The 21,523-nt window shown below is 37.3% G+C and overlaps 1 protein-coding gene across 5 annotated transcripts in view; it reads left to right on the top strand.

Annotated features, from left to right (window-relative positions):
• The window catches only part of dock9b (dedicator of cytokinesis 9b), a 75,048-nt gene extending 54,910 nt beyond the window's left edge, over window positions 1-20,138 (top strand). For 2 of the 5 annotated variants that reach the window (XM_056750437.1, XM_056750433.1), the window contains exons 25-53: window positions 248-317; window positions 409-534; window positions 736-807; window positions 897-1,043; window positions 1,154-1,237; window positions 1,382-1,493; window positions 2,763-2,941; window positions 3,053-3,160; window positions 3,797-3,902; window positions 3,986-4,116; window positions 4,768-4,882; window positions 6,381-6,447; window positions 6,547-6,594; window positions 9,439-9,506; window positions 9,878-9,984; window positions 10,061-10,198; window positions 10,355-10,537; window positions 10,610-10,723; window positions 10,801-11,016; window positions 11,689-11,746; window positions 12,229-12,335; window positions 13,675-13,797; window positions 13,933-14,046; window positions 15,976-16,122; window positions 16,408-16,618; window positions 17,855-18,045; window positions 18,664-18,764; window positions 18,858-18,996; window positions 19,253-20,138. In XM_056750437.1, the coding sequence (XP_056606415.1) occupies window positions 248-317; window positions 409-534; window positions 736-807; window positions 897-1,043; window positions 1,154-1,237; window positions 1,382-1,493; window positions 2,763-2,941; window positions 3,053-3,160; window positions 3,797-3,902; window positions 3,986-4,116; window positions 4,768-4,882; window positions 6,381-6,447; window positions 6,547-6,594; window positions 9,439-9,506; window positions 9,878-9,984; window positions 10,061-10,198; window positions 10,355-10,537; window positions 10,610-10,723; window positions 10,801-11,016; window positions 11,689-11,746; window positions 12,229-12,335; window positions 13,675-13,797; window positions 13,933-14,046; window positions 15,976-16,122; window positions 16,408-16,618; window positions 17,855-18,045; window positions 18,664-18,764; window positions 18,858-18,996; window positions 19,253-19,378 (3,508 nt within the window). In that variant the 3' untranslated portion in view covers window positions 19,379-20,138. Of the gene's footprint in view, window positions 1-247; window positions 318-408; window positions 535-735; window positions 808-896; window positions 1,044-1,153; window positions 1,238-1,381; window positions 1,494-2,762; window positions 2,942-3,052; window positions 3,161-3,796; window positions 3,903-3,985; window positions 4,117-4,767; window positions 4,883-6,380; window positions 6,448-6,546; window positions 6,595-9,369; window positions 9,507-9,877; window positions 9,985-10,060; window positions 10,199-10,354; window positions 10,538-10,609; window positions 10,724-10,800; window positions 11,017-11,688; window positions 11,747-12,228; window positions 12,336-13,674; window positions 13,798-13,932; window positions 14,047-15,975; window positions 16,123-16,379; window positions 16,619-17,854; window positions 18,046-18,663; window positions 18,765-18,857; window positions 18,997-19,252 lie in introns of those variants that run through there. The other 3 variants (XM_056750434.1, XM_056750432.1, XM_056750436.1) reach the window with 2 other exon arrangements.
• Window positions 20,139-21,523: the final 1,385 nt, after the last annotated feature.

The raw sequence follows: 21,523 nt of genomic DNA, 5'->3' as shown, positions 1-21,523 counted from the left end.
CAAAAGGGACTGTTTACTTGCCGATATCTTCTTCTTCGGCTCTTGTCTTGGTTACACAAACAACACGCCTCTGGACACTGACGCCTAGTGACCATTCCCTGTCGACGCAGACAACGGCACACAAGTATAAACGAAAACCGGCGCGTCGCCTACAGCGTAGAGGCAACGGCGTAGGACTGACTCAGAGGAAAACATCCTCATTTAAGGCTCACATACTCATATTTTCCCTATTTCTTCTCACTTGCAGGGTCATGGTCCACATTGTTGCCCAGTGCCACGAGGAGGGTCTAGAGCACTATCTTAGATCATATGTTAAAGTAAATAAAGTTGTAGCAAAAACGTTTTATTTCAGAATAAAATTGAGCAACATCGGCTAAATGTTAATCTTGTTATCTTTGGTTTTTCTAGTATGTATTTAAAACGGAGTCCTACTCAACTAATAATGGTAAAACAGTGCATGAAGAGTTGGCCAAGGCTATGACTTCCATCTTAAAGCCTTCGACTGACTTCTTAACCAGCAACAAGCTTCTCAAGGTACTATGAATTCTTTTTTGGATAAGGGTTTACTCCTCAGTTGAGAATCCTATCATTCTCTAAATAATCCCGAGAAAAAAAACCTGAATGTGTCTGATGATGAATTAAAAGAAACCTATTGGCTTTGTGATTTTGAAGTCATTCTTTAAAGATAAAGATTCCAATTCCCAACTGAAAAATACTGATGTTGTGTTTTTGCAGTATTCGTGGTATTTTTTTGAAGCCTTGGTAAAGTCGATGGCTCAATACCTGATGGAGAGCGGCAAAGTGAAGGTCAGGATCATTCCATAATTCTTTAATCTCTGTAGATACATTTGTCTGAGCTGTGTACAGACCGCAGATGTGTTTTTTTATACGTGTAGCTGTCCAGGAACCAGCGGTTTACGGCATCATTCCATCATGGTGTGGAGACGTTGGTGAATATGCTGATGCCCCACATCACACATAAGTATAAGGACAATTTGGACGCTGCCCGAAATGCCAACCACAGCCTGGCTGTCTTCATAAAGGTACAATGCGGAGCCAAGCTGATTCAATCCTCTGATTAAAAATATTGAGGAGTATTTGATCATTTGATTTGGATTTCATTTATGAACTTTTATTGACTTCTCACTTTCAGCGCTGTTTTACCTTTATGGATCGAGGATTCGTCTTTAAACAGATAAACAATTACATCACCTGTTTTGTGCCTGGAGATCCCAAGGTACACATTTATAATAAATACAACCTTAATTTGAAATATAGTGTACATTTTAGTATAAATAAAGTAAATAGGAGACCTAAGATTAGACCTAATTTTGCAAAGGTTGTATAATTTTTCTATCAGTAATGTCTTTCTGTCCTGCAGACGCTGTATGAGTTTAAGTTTGAATTCCTGCGGGTGGTGTGTAACCACGAACATTACGTCCCCCTCAACCTGCCCATGCCTTTTGGAAAGGGCCGTATTCAGAGGTTCCAAGGTAAACATAAAGCTTCTTCAAGACCCTGTTATTGGAATTATTTAAGAATTTCTCCGCTGTCTTTCTCCAAAGGTTAAGCTGTTCATCAGGAGAATTCAATTTAGTTGAATTTGTAGAAATCTTCTTTCGTCTCAATTGCCTCTGTCCTTCAGGCTTTCTGTACCGATTGCTCATGTATGTCGTCCGCTGTGCTACTCTCTTTCTTTCTTCTGCTGTCTTTCTCTCTTTCTGCCTGAAAGCGTTTCTGTCTCATAATAAGGAGGCTCATGCCAGATGTGTAGGTGAGCAGTCTTGCTTGCCCCGTTTTCTCAGCAATTTTTGTGTCTGGTCTTAAACGGATAGTTCACCCAAAAATGAAAATTCTGTCATCATTTACTCACCTTCCAGTTGTTACAAATCTGTAAACATTTCTTTGTTCTGATGAACACAGAGAAAGATATTTGGAAGAATGCTTATAACAAAACAGATCTTGCTCCCATTGACTCCCATAGTAGGAATGTAGAACAGCAAACCGTTCTGGAGCACTTTTGACTACCATTGTGTTTTTCATCAGAACAAAGAACAAAGAAATTTATACAGATTTGGAACAACTGGAAGGTGAGTAAATGATGAAAGAATTTTCATTTTTGGGTGAAGTATCCCTTTAATAAATGACACGGCGCGTTGACCGTATCATCTGTGTCTATAGCCTTGTTCCATTTTCCTAGTGTGAGAGAGTCACTTGTACATGTAAACTAGTTAATTTATTAGTCTAGATGATCAATGATTGTTTTTTTTGTTTGACTCATCTTTCTGGACATCGTCTCACTGTATTCACTTGTGTATGTATTTAGTTTCATTGTGACTTACTTTTAGATTTAAGTCATTCTGTTATATAGAACTGCAGGGAAGTTTTGTTTAAGACATCATTTAAAACATTTTTCCCAAAAATGCTCTAAATATTTGTGCAGAAAATTTCGGTCACGGTTTATTTTAAGGTCCAATTCTCGCTATTAACAAAACAATAACTACGACCTTTGCCTCAATGAACTCCTTATTTGTTCATTATTAATAGATAGTTAGGTAGTTGTTAGGTTTAGGTATTGGGTAGGATTAGGGATGTAGAATATGGTCATGCAGAATATGTACTTTATAGGTACAGCCAATATGCTAATTATAAGCATTATAATAGGTAACTAGTTAATAGTGAGAATTTGTCCATAGCTGGAGACTGAATGCTATATCTATGGCATCTGTAATGGCTTCCCGTCTCTTCCCGTCGTCTTGCAGATCTGCAGTTGGACTACTCCCTGACTGACGATTTCTGCAGGAATCACTTCCTAGTGGGCTTGCTGTTAAGGGAAGTATGTGGAGCCCTTCAGGAGTTTGGAGAAATCCATCAGATCGCCATTCAAGTGCTGAAGAGTCTGATGATAAAACACGCTTTTGATGACCGCTATGCCTCAAAGGTGGGCTATTTTAATGCAATGCATAATTTTAATACAAGTCAAAGATAACGCTGTATTTCTGTATTTATTTTAAATCATAGATACCTAACCTGTGTATGTGTGATTGTTTAGAGCCAACAAGCTCGGATGGCGACACTCTATCTGCCTTTGTTCGGGTTGCTACAGGAGAATGTTCACAGACTAAATGTGAGAGACACATCTCAATATAGCACCAACCAGGTGAATAATGCTTTTTGGTATTCGGTCATTTTATCATCAGCATTGTTATTATGACCTAAGATGCCAGCAGGTGGGCCGGGTGGGTTTAAATATATAGAATGACTAACTGATGTGTATAATGTCTCTCAATTAGTGTTTCACCCATGAAACAACATACAGATAGTAATGAAGATATTGATTGTTTTTTTACTTAATATGTTAGGGATGTCTTCATTATTTAATATAGGTTTGAACTAGGTTTTTTAAACAATTAATCGCATTCAGAATAAAACTAATATATACAAAATAAATATGCATAGTACACAGACTGTATATTATGTACACACAAACTTTTTTTCTGGATGTGATAAATCTCGATTAATTTGCACAAATCTTCAAAACAAATAATTGCAGCAATTGTTTAAATGGTTGTTTTTCACCAGCAAATCGGAGTAAAAACATAACGTTCATGTTCATTTTTGTTAAACTCAGTTTTATTTGAGTGTTGATAATAAAATAACTTCCATTTTCTAATTCATTAAATAAGCTCTATTTTAAGTAAAATTATTAAATTAAATAAGAAGTCTAAAATAATACTTAATAATAAAAAGTGTTCATGATGGAGACACGAAAAGATGGCTTTTTACATCTGTTTAGAACGGGCGAGATGACCCCAGCATCTCCACGGCAACCCCCCAGAAGCCTGTTGGTAACCTTGACAACAGCCTTCATAAAGATGTGTTCGGGGTCATCTCAGGCACTGGTAAGTGATTGGTTTACATTTCATATTTTTATCTGTACATGATTTTATGAATGAGTTATGATACGAGTTCTTTCTGTGTGCAGCTTCTCCTCACACCTCCACGCCCAACATCGGCTCTGTGCGCCACGCTGATTCTCGAGGCTCTCTGGTGAGCACTGACTCAGGAAACAGCCTCCCTGAGAAGACCAGCGAGAAAAACGTCTCTCTGGATAAGGTAGAGCAGATACTGAACTCATGTCAATGTTTCCCAAAAAAAAAAAAATGCATTTGCCTTGTACAGTTCTAATCCTAACAATATTAATAGTACCGGAAACTATTGTAAATGTGTGTTTCAAGTTCAATTTTTATAAATGTAGCTGTAAAAATATAAATAATGGTTTCCCTTATCATAAGTAACTGTTATCATCCTCACCCCTGACCTCTTAGCCGAAAGAGAGGTTCACACGTAGACACACCCTCACTGTGTTTCCCCTCCCCCCTGAACGGGAGGACCCCGCCCCCCTCAGCCGTGCAGCCAAACGTGTCACGATGGATTTTTCACTGCTCTCAAGCCCCGCCCTCCACGACTACAACACTAACCCAATTACTGACACCATACAAGTACACCACTAGAGTGTCCCCTTCTGGGGAGTTAACCTGCGTGTGTGCTTTCATCTTTATTCTTTGGACATCATTTCATGTATATGCATGTCTTTCTTGCATGGGTTCACTTTCGCTATAAAATGACAAACTGAAAAAAACAAACAAAAAAAACCTCTTTTGCCATTCGATGGCAAGGCTTTGACGGTCTTCCATCTGCTGTGATGTGTTCATTGGTATATATTTTATTATGTGACTCTAATAAGTGTATGTTTGTGTATGACAGACCCAGTCCGCCTCTGCTCTGGGCAGCTCTATGCTACGCTGTGATAAATTGGATAGAGAAGAAATCAAAAACCTGCTCTTGTGTTTCCTCCATGTCTTAAAGAGCATGTCCGAAGGTAAGCACACAACCATGGAGCAGGTATCTCAAACTATGAGCACTTTGGGCCTTTTTGGAAATGAACCTGACAAACCCCTTAGTATGTTTTTTTACACATTGGAATTGTCCAGTAGTGGGTAAATATGGAAACATCTTTATTTATCACCCGCTCACATTTCCAGCACATCTTAAGTTTTGTATTTAAGTTATTAACATTTAACAGCAATTGCTTAACTCGTGCAAATGATGGTGTTGGAAATTGCACGGCCAGTATTTTTAGAACTCCGCTTCGCGTCGGGTGGTTCTTCGATTAGAATGCAATGTTACTATTGCAATTTTCTGTACGTTGACGAAAACCTGTACATTGATGAAGCCCAGGGATGGATTACTTACCGGGCCAGTGGGGCCAGTACCCAGGGGCCCCTGACTACCATGAGCCCGACGGGGCCTTGAGCTTCAAGTTTGCACCATCCAGTTTGATACAGAGAACCCAACAACAATGAAAACAAATGAGTATATTTGTTTAATATATGGGTCCCCTCAGCCTATACAAGGCCTCTGTGGATACCCTGTAAAAAATGCTTTTGTGTTAAATTAACTTATTAAATTAAATTAAACTTATTAAAAGTTAATAATAATTCAACTACAGCACATTTAGATTGCATTTTCGGAATCTTTTGCTTGATGATCTGATGTTAACAGATATGTGTCACAAGGGCATTATATGGTGAATTTTTTATTTTTATTTATGTAATGCAAATTACATAATTTACATGTGTAAATATATGTTTGATAGTAAATTAAAGAAATGTGTTTCATCAACCTTAATTTGCTCCATTATTGATTTTTCGCTGTGTAGCTAAAAGTAAGATTTTTTTTCGTATTTGGCTCTCGTTTGTACGGTGTCTCTGAATTGTTAGGCCACTCAAAATGCTTGCAACGGATGCGAAAACGCAGAAAATCGAACCTGGTCCGAATTTCTTTATGACGGACGAAAATATTGGAGGCAGTGTGTAAATGTGATTGACACAACGTGAAGTCGTATTTGTTTTTTAACGTGCGGAAATTTCGGATGCAAATTTCGGAATCAATGTTCAATGGCTTTTGACTTCTATAACCCCTGTACAGATTATTTTTAACGTAGCGCAGGCATTTGATGCAGAGCAAGAACAGTTTAAATATTCATTATCTTCTTAACTTTCACTTTCTATAATGTGGGAGGGGGGCCCTTGGACGTAACTGGCCCCGGGGCCTTTGAAGTCCTAATCCATCCCTGATGAAGCTGTAGTGTGTTTGTGTGTCACATTTATTTTAATCGGATGTTTATACTAGTAATACTAACTGTAAAAATGAATGTCCATTAAACATGTGAGAAGTAGCAAAAAAGATGTATAGTGTATAATAAACAGTCCAGTACTTTTTTAACATGCAATGTTTAATTCAATAAAAATCTAATCCACGTAACTGATACATTTGATCACCTTTGATAAATGATTTTATCACATTTGATTTCACAGACGCCTTATTTACATACTGGAATAAAGCCACAACCTCTGAACTGATGGACTTCTTCACATTACTAGAGTAAGTCATGCAATGCAGTACTAATCACATCAGAGTATCAAAGTACCTGTAACTCAATACTGATCACTCACTTTATCTCTCTCTCTTTTTCACACACAGAGTGTGTCTGCATCAGTTCAGGTATATGGGCAAGAGATTCATTGCCAGGTAACAATATTTAGCTTTTTTCCTTATTTTGGGTTGTTGGGCTATTGATTGGTGAATAGTAGACAATGTTGCAGGAACACAGGAAACATCAGTAATTGTATTGTTGTTTACTTGGATATGAAAAAACAAGTACGCACAACTGCTTATGTGTGTATATGTTTTATTGGCTGAAATGCGGGCGAGGGTTCAGTTAGTCAGTGATGCTGTAGCATCCTGGCACCCCTGAACAGGGTAAGAGCTGTGTGCGAGTGTGTAAGTGTCTGTTACTAACAGCATGCTCACTTATTATTTCCACTAGTTGAACTAACTCACTCATTGCTTTGTGTGTGTGCGTAACCGAAACATTTCAACGGTATGACTTTTTGATCAAAGAGCAGGAGGACAAGGCTGTGTAGTTTGTTGAGTTATTAATGACCTGCATCTTTGATGTCCATTAAAAACAAGAACTACAGTCTTAATGTGCTAACATCATCACATCTCCCGCCAGGCACGCTGGAATGAGTTGTAACCCAAGCCTCTCCAGGTTTAAGTCCACTTAACCTTAGTCAGCTTATATGACAATATAAACATTTAGTGTGTCGCATTTTAGTATGGCCTGGTACTAGACTGCATTAATTGGGGAGGGGTGGCAATAGCATATTCTGGTTGGGCAGATCTATAAGTTTATTGCATGCAGAATTTTTTTATTTAACTGTGAATAAATTGACAGATCATTATTAAGTAGACAGCTTAAATAAGTATTAAGTAATTTATAAGTATATATTTTTTTATTTAATTTGTATTGTCAGCTGAATATTGGATATGCCCCCCTTAGACCCGGCCCTGGACTCAATCTCCATATTAATTGATACATTACAAAGGTCAAAACTTGATATTGTATCTCACTCCCAAATATGTGTGTAACTGTAGCGACATCGGCATAGATTCTGCCTTTTGCATGTTTGGACATCATCTTAACCCAACTGTCTATGGTAACCCATCTCTACACTTCGTCCGCTGCCACTGTCTCCTGCTGTCTGGTCAACATGAAACCAGTCATATGACTACAACAACATCTATAACACCTTAAAGTCAGAGTAAAGTGACATTGAAATATGTGTTTTGAGTTTGTCACACAACAGAAAAGTGTGTTATTAACCACCCTGCCAAATTTGAATGGAGAAAAAAACATCCAAGTAAATAAAATAAGTTATCAAAATCTTGGAAAAACAAGCAGGTCTTGTTGTGGTTACAAATAGCAATCGGCAATGTTCACAGATAGCATTTGTGCATGGAGGCAGCTTAGAGAGACATGGCTTCATAGGCAGCTTTACGGAAGTCTATTTGAATTATAAACAGAGTGCGTCTTTGCCATATCCAATCACATATTTAAAAACAACAATACTAGTTTATGCAATCAAAAGGTATTGAAAGTGAAAACTTACATTTATACAAAATTATGCTCCAACAGGCGTTTCAGCCTCCATTTATTTTTTTATCGACTAATAACATTCCCCACATGTTGATATGGAAACGACAAGTCTCCGTCTTTGGTTAGCTGTGAAAAGTTTTTTTCAGAAAAGTAGAACTTTTTTCAAACTCAAAAGATGCAGGAAAAGAAGCTGATGTTTTAAAAAAGCGATCAGGACTTTTTTGAAAACATGATTTAAAACCGACGCTAGTAGCTTAAAAAAGGAAGTCGAGTGTGAACACAGACAACATTGTCTATTTGTAGTGGTTCTGTCTTGAGCTGATAAGGTAGATGCTGAGATTGCTGATAGCGAACCAACCGGGGGGATTATCTGCTTGTTCTCGTCTCGAAATTTGTTCATTGAACATCATTCACTGAAGCACTTCGTGATCACGTGCAGTGATCCTCCTTCCGTTCATGTCGGCGTTCCCATTTGTGTGTTATTTGGCGAGAGATTTGTTTAGTTGAGCAGATTGAGAGCCTGAAAGCTTGTGTGAAAAGCTTACAACCCTGAGCATTTGATTGAGCAGACACCTGACGCTAGGCACTCTAGTGAAAGGGGAGGGGCCATGCATGCTCTGACAATCCATTGCGTCATCGATCCCCTGTTTAAGCCCCGCCCAAAAAAATCCTGAATAGAGAATAGGTTAAAACCATTTAATGGTTTAACTCCACAATTCAGTACTAATTACTTCTGAGTCGTTGTAATGTGCTTCAGCAATTCATTTCTAACACCTTTAATGTCTTTAGAAACAATTCTCAGAATTCTCTTTACCCGGACTTTAACATTATTTACACTAAAGTGTACACAATGTATAGCTTACTGCATGAATAACCTGATAAGATCTTTCACAAACTTTGTTTAACACCATCAAAAGTAAGATGAGAGGACACTCTACTACAAATTATATACTACTGTATGTATTATTTTATAAGGCACATAGTGTAAGACATCTCCATGAATACAGGTGATGTAATGTAACATATTCAATGTAAAAAATAAAAATTATACTTTCAACAAATATGTTTAAAATTATGTAAAAAAAATAAAGACACAAAAGTAGCCTGGAAAAATATATATTTTACTTTTAATGGTTCATTCTATCAAAATCCATCACTCATTTTACATTCGTAATTCATTTATTATTAAACACTTTCGGTTTTGACAGTTGTGTCATATTGTTTCTGTGTCTATACATGTCTGTATAAAGTCTGCTGTATAGTCCAATATCATATCAACCGGTGAAACATAAACAAAAAAGTACCTAATTTATATATGATTTACAGCTCAGTTGAAGTCTAAAAATAGCTTTGTTTTTCCTCAGAAGCCAGGAGGGGGTGGGGTTTATGGTTCCGGACAGGAAGTCGTTGACTCTTCCTGTGTCTCGTAACAGAGGGAGCGTCATACACACACGCTTACACCAGCTGGGCAACCTGGAGAATGCACACACTTTCAACCACAGTAAGACATTATCACATGAACGCACTCATGTTCAATGGACAAAAGTGATGTCCAGATTTGGAGGTCTTTGTTCTTTACTACAATACATTATTAAACAAATTTGGCATGCATCTTACATAGTTGTGCTTGGAATGTAAACAGAACCTCGGCTTTAAAAGAATTTCAGCTTTGGCAAAAATTACACAACACAAACACAACACTTAAGTAGTCAAGGCCTACAAATGGCTACAAAATTTAACAGTGATGGATCAATTCGGTATAGATATCATCCAACTAGCGACAGTTGCAATACTCAGTAGAAATAAAAATAATCAGTTCTGGTCTGTTTAGTTATTAACTTATACAATAATTTCCCTCTATTTCTCCTTCAGCGTATTGTCATGGTGATGCTGACGCGTGTCTCCTGGAGGCTAACGTCTCAACGGAGGTCTGTTTGACAGTGCTGGACACACTCAGTGTCTTCATCATGGGCTTTAAGGTAGAAATGCCTGTTTTAAGTGCAAAGAAAGAAAATCTTGTCCTGATGTAATTCCAAACAAATCTCTTTCCCACAGACGCAGCTGTGTGCCGATATGGGCCATAACCCGCTGATGAAGAAGGTTTTCCAAGTGCATCTCTGTTTTCTTCAGATCCCCCAATCAGAGACGGCGCTGAAACAGGTCTTCACCTCTCTGCGTACCTTCATCTATAAGGTAAACACTGTTTCACATTTATGAAACATGAAATGGGAGAATTTATGATCAACAGTGAGAATATGTATGTTTTGTCAAATTGACCTATTGGTTTATGAAGGTAGTTTGGTGCTGCACTAAATGTCAAGTAACAAGCATCATTGTTCTCTTTATCAGTTTCCCTGTACGTTTTTTGACGGACGGGCAGATATGTGTGCCTGTCTGTGTTATGAGATCCTGAAGTGCTGTAATTCCAAACTGAGCTCCATACGGAGTGATGCGGCCCATCTGCTGTATTTCCTCATGAAGAGCAACTTTGAGTACAGCGGCAGGAAATCATTCGTCCGCACACACCTGCAGGTAGCAGAGGAAAAAAGTCATATTGACCTCATAGATACAATATAGAATATTATATATCAACACTTTTCTCAGGTAGTGATTGCAGTCAGTCAGCTGATCGCTGATGTCATCGGGATCGGTGGCACGCGCTTTCAGCAGTCGCTGTCCATCATCAACAACTGCGCCAACAGCGACAAAAGCATAAAGGTAATAACATTTTTCTTTGAGACATTTGCTAAAAACACAAATTTATTGTATGATGACAACTTCTCTCTTCCGACCAGCACACTGCTTTTCCCTCGGACGTGAAGGACCTGACCAAGCGGATCCGCACGGTGCTGATGGCCACCGAGCAGATGAAGGAACACGAGAAAGACCCGGAGATGTTGGTGGACCTGCAGTACAGCCTGGCCAAATCCTACACCAGCACTCCTGAACTGCGCAAAACCTGGCTGGACAGCATGGCCAAGATCCATGTGAAGAACGGAGATCTGTCTGAGGCAAGATGGCCAATGAATCTCTAACGCAATTCTCTATAGGTTTAAGGGATATTATAGAACCTTTATGTAAAGAATAGCAAAACCTGTTACATATATTTGAAGAGCTCTTTTCCAAAACGGTATTAATCCATTTGAATAGTTTTCATAAAAATGACATTTTTTTACCTAGACCCATAATTTTTGTTAATATTCAATTTATCCTGTTAAAATGGTTTGTTGGCTCTGTCTGAACATGTTAAACAATGATTGTTTAATGAAACAACAATAGTGTCGAATTGTCTCAAAACACTAATAATTCATCCTTTTTTTCCTTTTTTAAAAACAAATAAATAACAGCCAAATAAAATAAATAGTAACAAACTAAATTGTAAAATAAAATAAATATTTTCTATTTCACTTTTCAATATTGTCAACCACATAAAACATATAATTTAAAAATAACTCGCATACAAATACCACTAACGAGACAAACTTTTTTTTTATTTGGCGTTTAATATGTTTGGAAAAGAGCTCTTCTTTTGTTAACTTCATAATTTACCCTATTTAAATATTAAGTATTTTGAAAATGGTTAAGCAATGTGTTCAGAAGTATTTAGCTTGTTAGCTTATAAAATTAAAGCTAATTGGAGGATAATGAGGACTAATCTTTGCCTTAATGTGGTTGTTTTTTAGGCTGCAATGTGTTATGTGCATGTGGCAGCGCTGGTGGCCGAGTACCTAAAGAGGAAAGGTAAGGATTCACTAGGGGGTGCAATAGGGTTTGTCCCTTTACTCATATTAGAACTCATTCTTGTATATACTTTAACAAAATAATTCATCAAACCTTTTATTTGTGGGGCTGTTATTTTTATTTTTCATCTGCAGAGCTAATAAAATATCTAGTACTTTTCTACATAGAACCTTAGCTTGGCTGATTTCTCAAATATAGGTTTATTGTGCATTTATGTGTGGCATTCAGGTGAAAGGTGATTTAACATGTTTTACCATCCAAGCACACACACACGTAATGTGGCGTTCTTTGTAATTGACCTTGACAAAAGTGATAACAGCACATTCCTGGGGCCAGGAAAAGAAGACATGCATGCACATTCACACATACACACTTATTTGTTATGCAACATTAATATCAATTACATGGCTTTTAATTAAGAACTGCAAAGACTTTCTCGAAAATGAATCTTTTTCTTTTGACGCACTATATGTTTATTGCAGGAATGTTCCGTCAGGGCTGTACCGCGTTTCGTGTGATCACACCCAACATTGATGAGGAGGCGGCCATGATGGAGGATGTGGGGATGCAAGACGTTCACTTTAATGAGGTTCCACACAGCTTGCTCTTGACTACACCCACTGTCACATATGCCACACCCACAGCACATTGAGCCACGCCCCCTTACCTTACCATCCTTTAATAATGACGTCAATACGCACTTGAATAAATTAAAAACAACCGTTAAACCTGTTGAACAATGTCTGTAATAACCTGTGGCAGAAAGTGTTCTGTCTAATCTTATCAGTATTAATAGCTCCTCTTAAGTGGGTGTGTTAGTAAAGTATGTCCAGATAATAAACCACGAGTGCAGAGAGTCCCTTATCACTATGAATAAACAGTTTTTACATTAAATCAGCAGTGTAAACATCTAATTTTACAGATTTTTTCAGAAATTAGATTTTATTTCACTGAAATTTTACATACATTTTTTAAATGCTGTAAAAATGGTTCAATTACTGAAATAAAATTTGAATTTGGGTGTAAAATATCATAAAAAACATTTTACATTCTACTTTTTTTCTGGCACCTCAGCTGCCTGAATATTACCATTTTTTGCAGGTACTTTTATTTTTGAATGCAATTATTTATTGCATTTTTGTTCAGTGAACCTGCTTTTTGATTTTATTTTGAGTAACATGCAGAATAAACAGACCCAGAAGGAATCTGCTGATGTTTGTTTTTGCTTTTAATTTTTTTAGGGAAATTTGCTAAATTGCGCCAGAATTCAAACATGATAAAAGTCACACAGATTGTAAATGATGTATTAGGGCGATCACAATATCAGATTTATCAGATTTACAACTGTTCATGGCTGCTTGAGGAATTCATGATAATGAGATCATTTTGTGATATTTCTTTTTCAAAAACATTTTAATAGTGCTATCAGTGCTTTTCGTCTTTAATAAAAAAAATCTCTTGATTTAAACAATGAATCGTACTCCAAATACAGATGTAGGGAGATTGTGAGAGAGTTTGTTTACATTGTGACTCAAATCATCTCTTGCTTAATTTTTTTTATATTATCATATGCGTAGAAATAAAATAATATTAATAATCATGGTTATTAATATCACGGTTATTGCCGATTCTTGTTTTTGCATCATTGCTTAATACTTAGCTTCTATTGTTTGTAAGTAGCTTTGGATAAAAGCATCTGCTTAATGTACTTTGGGATTTGTTTAAATCTATATATCTAGCCAAAGTAGTAGCAATAATAACAGTGACATGGCATTAGCATTAGCATGAACCACTAACTACATAAAATCCCTGAAATGAGTAGTTTTGACCATGACGTTTTTGTGGTGTGGCTAGTCATTTGCATCATGAACACACATGGGGGTTTGTGTGCATGTACAGTAATAATATGTGTGTGTGTCTGTCTGCAGGAGGTGCTGATGGAGTTGTTGGAAGCCTGCGCTGATGGATTATGGAAAGCTGAACGTTACGAACTCATTGCAGACATCTACAAACTCATCATCCCGATTTATGAACAACGCAGAGACTTTGAGGTGCGCACACACACAGTTTACTTGTGTATCTCTATGTCTCAATGCAATTTTAACATTTACCAGAACTACTGTATGTATGCGTTAATAGTGTCCTCATTTACAAAGGTTGAATATAGTTTTTGTGTTTTTGTGTAGAAACTGGCCCACCTGTATGACACGTTACATCGCGCCTACACTAAAGTGATGGAAGTGATGCATTCTGGGAAGAGGCTGCTTGGGACCTTCTTCAGAGTGGCGTTTTTTGGCCAGGTAAGACTTTATAATCGTTTTTAAGAGTCCAGCTGACACCAATAGTTTGATTTAGGATTTAGACCTACAGTCTAAAATACTCCGGCAATTTTTTCTAAAGGGGTCTTATCATGACAAATTAAATATTCCTTTTATCCTGTTAGATAAAAGAGTTCAATGTGCCATGAAAATATGTATTAACAATATATTAACTCAAAACTAAAAATCAATTTTTATCCTTGTATTACTGACATTGTATGCAAAACATTAACATAACGGCGTCCACATTTACACATCGATGACACTTATTTAATGTTCAGAATCTTGCCCCGCCCCTTCATGATGATGTTATATCATCCCAAAACGGCATTACACTGGTAAATGCCAGATAAACTATAAAAAACTCATAATAAATGAAATTAGTAGAAATTAGATTTGCCTTTTATGAAACAGTTCTTGGAAGAGAGGTCAGGAAGTGTAGTAGAAGAGAGAAGGGGGTGGGGTTGAGAAACCTCCCCGAAGCGCAACTGCGCCACATGTTGGAGAACTGCCCTCAAATCCATCGGCTCTGACAAATTACAACAGATTTTGAATTGAAATATATTATAGTTAGGCCTCAGGAAGGAAAAATGTATTCCCTTAACGATAAGTCCCCTTTAAGATTTTTAATTTAAAAACAGATCCCTGGAAAATGGATGTATAAAGAAGCATTTGTATATATGCGCATGCTAATCTAACCTGCATGAGTTTTGTTCAAAGCATGTCCAAAGCATTGTGGGTCTCAGTTAATCAATCTTTTCTGCTCTCTTTTCTGTCCAAAGGCTGCGGTAAGTTTTGTTTTAAACAGTGTATGTCTGTTTTACCATTGACATAGTCAGGCGAGGCCTCGCCGTGTGACCATAATGGTCTCGCTAAATCACCGCTTGATTCGCCAGCATGCATAATGTCTTTAGTCGGGAAATTGAGGTCATGTTCCTCCGTGTGCTTCTAACATCCTACTGTCCATCAATCTGTAAACACATAACGCATCTCCTCATCTGTACATCCCGTCATTTACTTCAGCCTGATGGAGATAGGTAGCTCTGTATGTCTTTGTTTAATATGGAAGCCATTTTTAAATGGGTTTTGGCCATAAAAATGAGCTAGGCAACACTTAGCGAGCTCTTTCGCTATACGCCGTGTCCATAAACCTTTCAGAAGCCGTGTGATTTTATGGCTTTAGATGTTTTAACATGAGAACAAAAGCTTGGTGAAAGCTTTGGGTGCTGACATCTCCACATCTATATTTCTAAACAGAACAAACAGAGAGATTATTAAAAGATTGGAGTATAAGGATAGTGAAAAAATTCATCTCTTGTTGGTCTCAGGGTTAGGATTTCGTAATGAGCTCTAAGAGCACAACGTTTGCTTTGATATTCTTGATGTTTAGGAGGTTCATAACTTTTCATTTCCGCCTGTGTGATATTGAGGTTTGTTGATTTCTAAGATTAAAAGCTGTTTTTGTTTGTTGTACGTGCATTGAATACTATAGGCAATATATCCATCGAGTATGTGCAATACTACATTAAAAAAAAGTTAATACAGAAATATAACTAGAATTAACCTCCAGACCATTCTTAAAGGGATAGTTCACCCAAAAAATCAAATTTGCCTTCATTTACTCACCCTGGAGTTGTTCCAAATCTTAATAATTCTTTATTCTGATGAACACAGAGAAAGATCTTTGGAAGAATTCTTGTAGCCTAACAGTTTTTGGCCTCATTCACTACCAAATGACAATGGCAGTAAAAAGTGCCCCAGAACTGTTTTCCTACATTCTTCAAATCTTATTTTGTGTTCAACAGAACAAACAAATCTACAAATATTTTTTTCCTACAGTGAAATGGTGGCCAAGAACTGTTTGGTTACATTCTCACACAGATTGTGACCGAGAATGTGCTTCTGTTTCAGGGATTCTTTGAAGATGAGGATGGAAAGGAATACATCTATAAAGAACCAAAGTTTACTCCTCTCTCTGAGATCTCCCAACGCCTCCTCAAACTTTATTCGGACAAGTTTGGCCAAGAAAATGTCAAAATGATCCAGGACTCTGGCAGGGTGAGCAGACACATTTGAATCAGAAAGCACAAGCAACGGTGTCTATACAGTTTAAACAAACATGTAGAAAGATTAGTACACACATTAACTGTGCACACACAAAGAGATTTACGTCATAAATGAGATCCAGTAAAATTCTTTTCACTCAAGTCTTCATGATAATTCAGTGACACCTTCATCCTACTTTTTCCAAGAATTGTGTTTATTTATATAAATGTATTTATCTAGATTTTTCTGCTCTACGTCCATCCATGTAGACCATAATCGTCTCCCCATGTGCCTCAGGTGAACCCTAAAGACCTGGAGGCAAAGTTTGCCTACATTCAGGTGACGCACGTGACCCCGTACCTGGAGGAAAAAGAGCTGGAGGAGAGAAAGACTGACTTTGAGAGGAGCCATAACATCCGCCGGTTTGTGTTCGAAACACCATTTACAGAGTCGGGCAAGAGGCACGGTGAGGTCGAGGAACAGTGCAAACGCAGGACGGTCCTTACTAGTGAGTGGATTTGTATTTGTATCGAAACACAACATATAAAACAGAAATTGTGAAAAACATAAATACATAAAGCTCTCAGCTGTTTTATAAAGTTTTTTGAGATGTTATAATTCATGAATGTGCTATGAAATTTGTTTATTATTGTTACACATGGGTTCAACATTGTTATAATGTTGTTCTCAGACCTGTTCTCTGTCTCATCTTTGAAAGATACATCCCTCCAAAAATGAAAATTCTGTCATGCTTTACTCACCTTCGAGTTGTTCCAAATCTGTATACATTTAATTGTTCTGATGAAAACAGAAAGATATTTGGAAGAATGTTCATAACCAGACAGATTTTGCTCCCCATTGACTCCCATAGTAGGAAAAATTAATTTTTTTTGTTCTGTTGCACACAAAAGAAGATATTTTGAAGAATGTAGGACAGCAAACAGTTCTGGGGCACTTTTGACTACCATTGTTTTATTTCCTACTATGGTAGTCAATGGGGGGCAAAATCTATCTTGTTATAAGCATTCTTCCAAATATCTTTCTCTCTTTTCATCAGAACAAACTAATTTATACAGATTTGGAACAACTCGAAGGTGAGTAAAGCATGACAGAATTTTCATTTTTGGAGGGATGTATCCCTTTAACTGTCACGTGCTTGTGGTTAATAAATCAATAACTTCATTACACCGTATAAACCAGTATAACAGGGAGTCATTCTTGAGTGCACAAAAAGTAAATATGATTATATTAGTCACATTTACACAATAAAACCAATAGAACATGTATTACTGTACATCTTACACAGTATAGATGTACACAGAGTAAAGCTCATCATGTGTGTGTAATCTGTACACAGGGTGATAACATTTTAATGAACAAATGTTCTTGGCTTCTCAATTATCTTTCACAATTACATTTCAGTCTATTGTGCATTTCCGGCATAAATACAAAATGAACCTTGAACTGCAGTGATGTGCAACAATTTATCAAAATTGACCATAGACTAGTAGTAACACACTAGTTAATCCATGTTCTGTATCCTCTGATGTATGCTCAGGTTAGGTCTGGCCATTAAGAGCTTTTTCCTCTAAATGCAAACTCGTGCATGTTAAACATTTATGCTAATTATTGCATAATGATATATCATCTGTGAAAGTGTTTGTGTTTCTGACCGAATGTATCTCTGAACGCATCTGTCCAGCGCAATCATTTTACGTTATTGACTTTCTCATTTGTGTTTCAGCCACTCACTGTTTCCCGTACGTCAAGAAGAGAATAGCGGTGATGTATCAGCACCACACGGACCTGAGTCCCATCGAGGTGGCCATAGACGAGATGAGCGGGAAAGTGGCGGAACTACGCGCTCTCTGCGCAACAACTGAGGTCGACATGATCCGACTCCAACTTAAACTACAGGGGAGCATCAGTGTACAGGTGTGTGTCATGCATACAATATGAACAGACTGAAATAACCTACAGGAGGCAACATTTTTGGCCAATATTAGAATTAGAATTCGGTTGAAATTTGCATGTCAAAGTTCACCAGACTTGAAATCCATGTACAGAGAAAAGTCTCTAAAAATGTATGATTTAAAGGTCAAGTGTGCAATTTTTTTCGAGGATTTATTATCAGAAATGAAATGTAATATACTTAACTTTGAGGTGTATACAGACCTTACATAATGAAGCGTTATGTTTTTATTACCTCAGAATGAGCTATTTCTATCTACATACGCCGCGGGTCCCCTTACATGTAATTCACCATGTTGTTTCTACAGAAGCCCTAAATGGACAAACTGCTCTACAGAGCGCATTTCGTTAATACATTATCTCCTTTGGCAAAGAAACTAAAATGTGACGACACCTTAGTTCTGTTTCATCCGCCGTAGTGCTTCGAAATGAAGGGGTGAAGTGAGCCATTGATTGCAGATCGCAACCTCACCACTAGATGTCACTAAATTTCATACACCTGTCCTTTTTAATACCCATGAAACCTAATGACTCATTTAATACATCTAATCGTTTTTTTTCTGTACATATCTTTCACTTCAGGTCAATGCTGGACCACTTACATATGCCAGAACGTTTCTTGATGATGCCTGCGCCAAGAAATACCCAGATAACAAAGTCAAACAGCTGAAAGAAGTCTTCAGGTATATAAATGGTGTCTGCCTTTATTTGCAAAAGCAAATCAGAGCCCAAGAATGTATTTTCTCTAAATATGTGTGTTGGGTTTGTGCATGCAGGCAGTTTGTGGAAGCGTGCGGACAGGCGCTGGCTGTAAATGAAAGGCTGATCAAGGAGGACCAGCAAGAATATCACGATGAGATGAAAGCCAGTTACAGAGATCTGACCAGAGAGCTTTCCCACATCATGCATGAACAGGTCAGGACTATGAACACACACGCACACAGACACACACACGCGTTCATTGAAGACATTTGTTCCATGTTTACAGACACCCCGTAATAACTTCAAATGTGTGCTTTTTTTGTTTTAATCTTCATGACAATCCCTCTCTCTCTTTTTTGTGCTGGCCTTTGTAGATCGGATGGTAATGCAGCTTTCAATTTATCTCATCTCTTAAAGAGTATAAATCAACATCCAAATGTCAGTTTTAAATGTTTTTCCTCTTTAACAGATTTCTGCAGTGTACGGCGGGACCAAGAGCGCTTTGTCTGATTCACTGCACATTTTCAATGCCATCAGTGGCACGCCCAGCGGCTCCACCCTGCATGGCATAACTAGCTCCGCCTCCTCCGTGTGACCTCTCACCCCTGGCCTTAAACCTCTGAACGGACCCACAGCTAGAGCGAACACATAATGCATAAAGACACAAAACGCAGAGAGAACAAAGAATAAATGGGATTTAATTGTCATCTGTTATATTTCTTGAACAAGATGTTCACACATTCCCATCAGTCGGCATCCAGGACATCGGGATCGAGCTGGTGTGTCTTGCGCCTGGAATGGCTAAAACCCTCACGTGGCTTGAACGATTGAAAGAAGGCATTTTTTATTCACGTTTCCTGTGGAGACTTTGGCAAACAGAAATATTTCAGCATTAAGAATCAGCCTTTTTACTTTCACATTCCTTATTTTTCTAGCAGGAAGCTTGAGCTCTACTGTACAAAATACCCACGATCACCTGAGCCACTCGAAGTTCTGAAACATCCCATACAACCACTTTTCCTTGTTTTTGTTTTTTTCATAGAGATGTTAAAAGCCAAGAAACTAGTGCTGTTTCTTTGTAGGAGAGTGCAATAATTCTTTCTTCGTCCTGCTTCTGTTTTCTCAAGATCTCTTGCCAAAGGGGGAGGGCTGGATGTGAAATGTATACAGTATGGACGTAAGAGACGAACACAAGGATTTTTATAACCTTTCTGTAATGTTTGTTTTAATGTAAATTGTTTTATATCAGGGTATATTAGATATGGGGGGTTATTTTTATTTAAAATAATGTTACCATTCTGTAAAGATATCAAAGTCCCCAAATCTCTAAATAAAATGTATTATACTGTAGTTTACTTGGATCTTTTATGAGTGTCGAGTCTAAACGCGCTGACATGCACTTCAGCTTTGATTTGTTCATCAGTCTCATATAAATCGCAGCTCCTCTTGAACATTTTTTATGTGTTTATTACAGCACACTTTATCATTTCCTTCTCAATCCAAGATCCTTATAAAGTTCATTATAAATTGATTGTTTTTCCTCATATGTAAAAATTTTACAGTCTCTTTAATCTTTGGTTTATGACCTACTGCAGTGTTCAGATTATGAGGCCTTTAGACACATTTCCAGTATCAATTGGTAGGCATTAATCTTGTCATAAATCATCTCTGTCATATTTAAAGCACTCCCCATGTTGTTTACAGAGATCATTTGGATAAAGCACTGCCTTTTTTCCCCTTCATTTTGTGCATTCTGAATAAAACATGCTGACTGGAATTTACGCTCTCATTGTCCTGTCAATCTGCCCCCTCTCCTTTCTAAACCATTCTATGGTATCTGAGCGGGTTGGGGCAGTTTGTTTACGTCTCTCTTGCTCTCTTTGTCAATTCCATCAAATCAAACCATCAAATCTCCAAATGCCAGTCATCTCATGTGAGTGTCGATATTCATGTTTTGGCCTCTTTTGGTGTACGGAGTTGACGAAAGTCATTTCAATACATGTGCATCACAGCTGACAATGACATTGTGGTTTGAAAGGGTCATTGACATCAACATCACATCTGTCTGATAATGTTGTCATAACTGTAGAGATGCTGTGGCAGGTGTCTGTGTAACGGGGTTGTATCTAAACCTATCTTGAAAAGGTTTGTGAAGGATCATGTTGTGTGCTGGGAGTGTTTCGATGTGCAAGTTTGCAGAGCTATTGAGAGTCATGTGAAAGGAGTTAATAATAATATTAAATAAGCCTTCACTATCTGTGTCATGCTTAATAGAGTATTGTTAAGTATTTTGCTTGATACTTTTCCTAACAGAGATCTGTTTATACTTAAACAGCCCAAAGTGTTTAAAAAAGGAAAATATTTTTGGTAATTTGAAAATATTTCATATTTTGTATTAATCTAAATAAAATAAAATAAATACAAAATTAATTTAATAACATTTATTGTACTTAATTTATACATATTATTTTATAATTATTAGATTATATCTGGCTATATGATAAAAATATACGTTTATCACTTTCCCAAACACCCGATCTTGATTTCCTGCATCAGAAATTTGTGTTTTCGTTTTAAACTGTCTATTTTATTACAAAGGCCAAAAGTGTACGTGGTTTTGGTTTGCAGTAGAAATCGATAAGAGAGCCGTAAATAACTAAACAACTCCTTAATTCCCTCATTCCCCCCCACACACTCACAGTCATATTACTGTCAACATATGCTGTCATAAAATACAACG

This window comes from Triplophysa dalaica, chromosome 6 (genome assembly GCF_015846415.1).
Source record: "Triplophysa dalaica isolate WHDGS20190420 chromosome 6, ASM1584641v1, whole genome shotgun sequence".
Taxonomy (NCBI): domain Eukaryota; kingdom Metazoa; phylum Chordata; class Actinopteri; order Cypriniformes; family Nemacheilidae; genus Triplophysa; species Triplophysa dalaica.
Note: the sequence above shows the minus strand (reverse complement) of the source record. Positions and strands in the feature narration are given on the sequence as shown.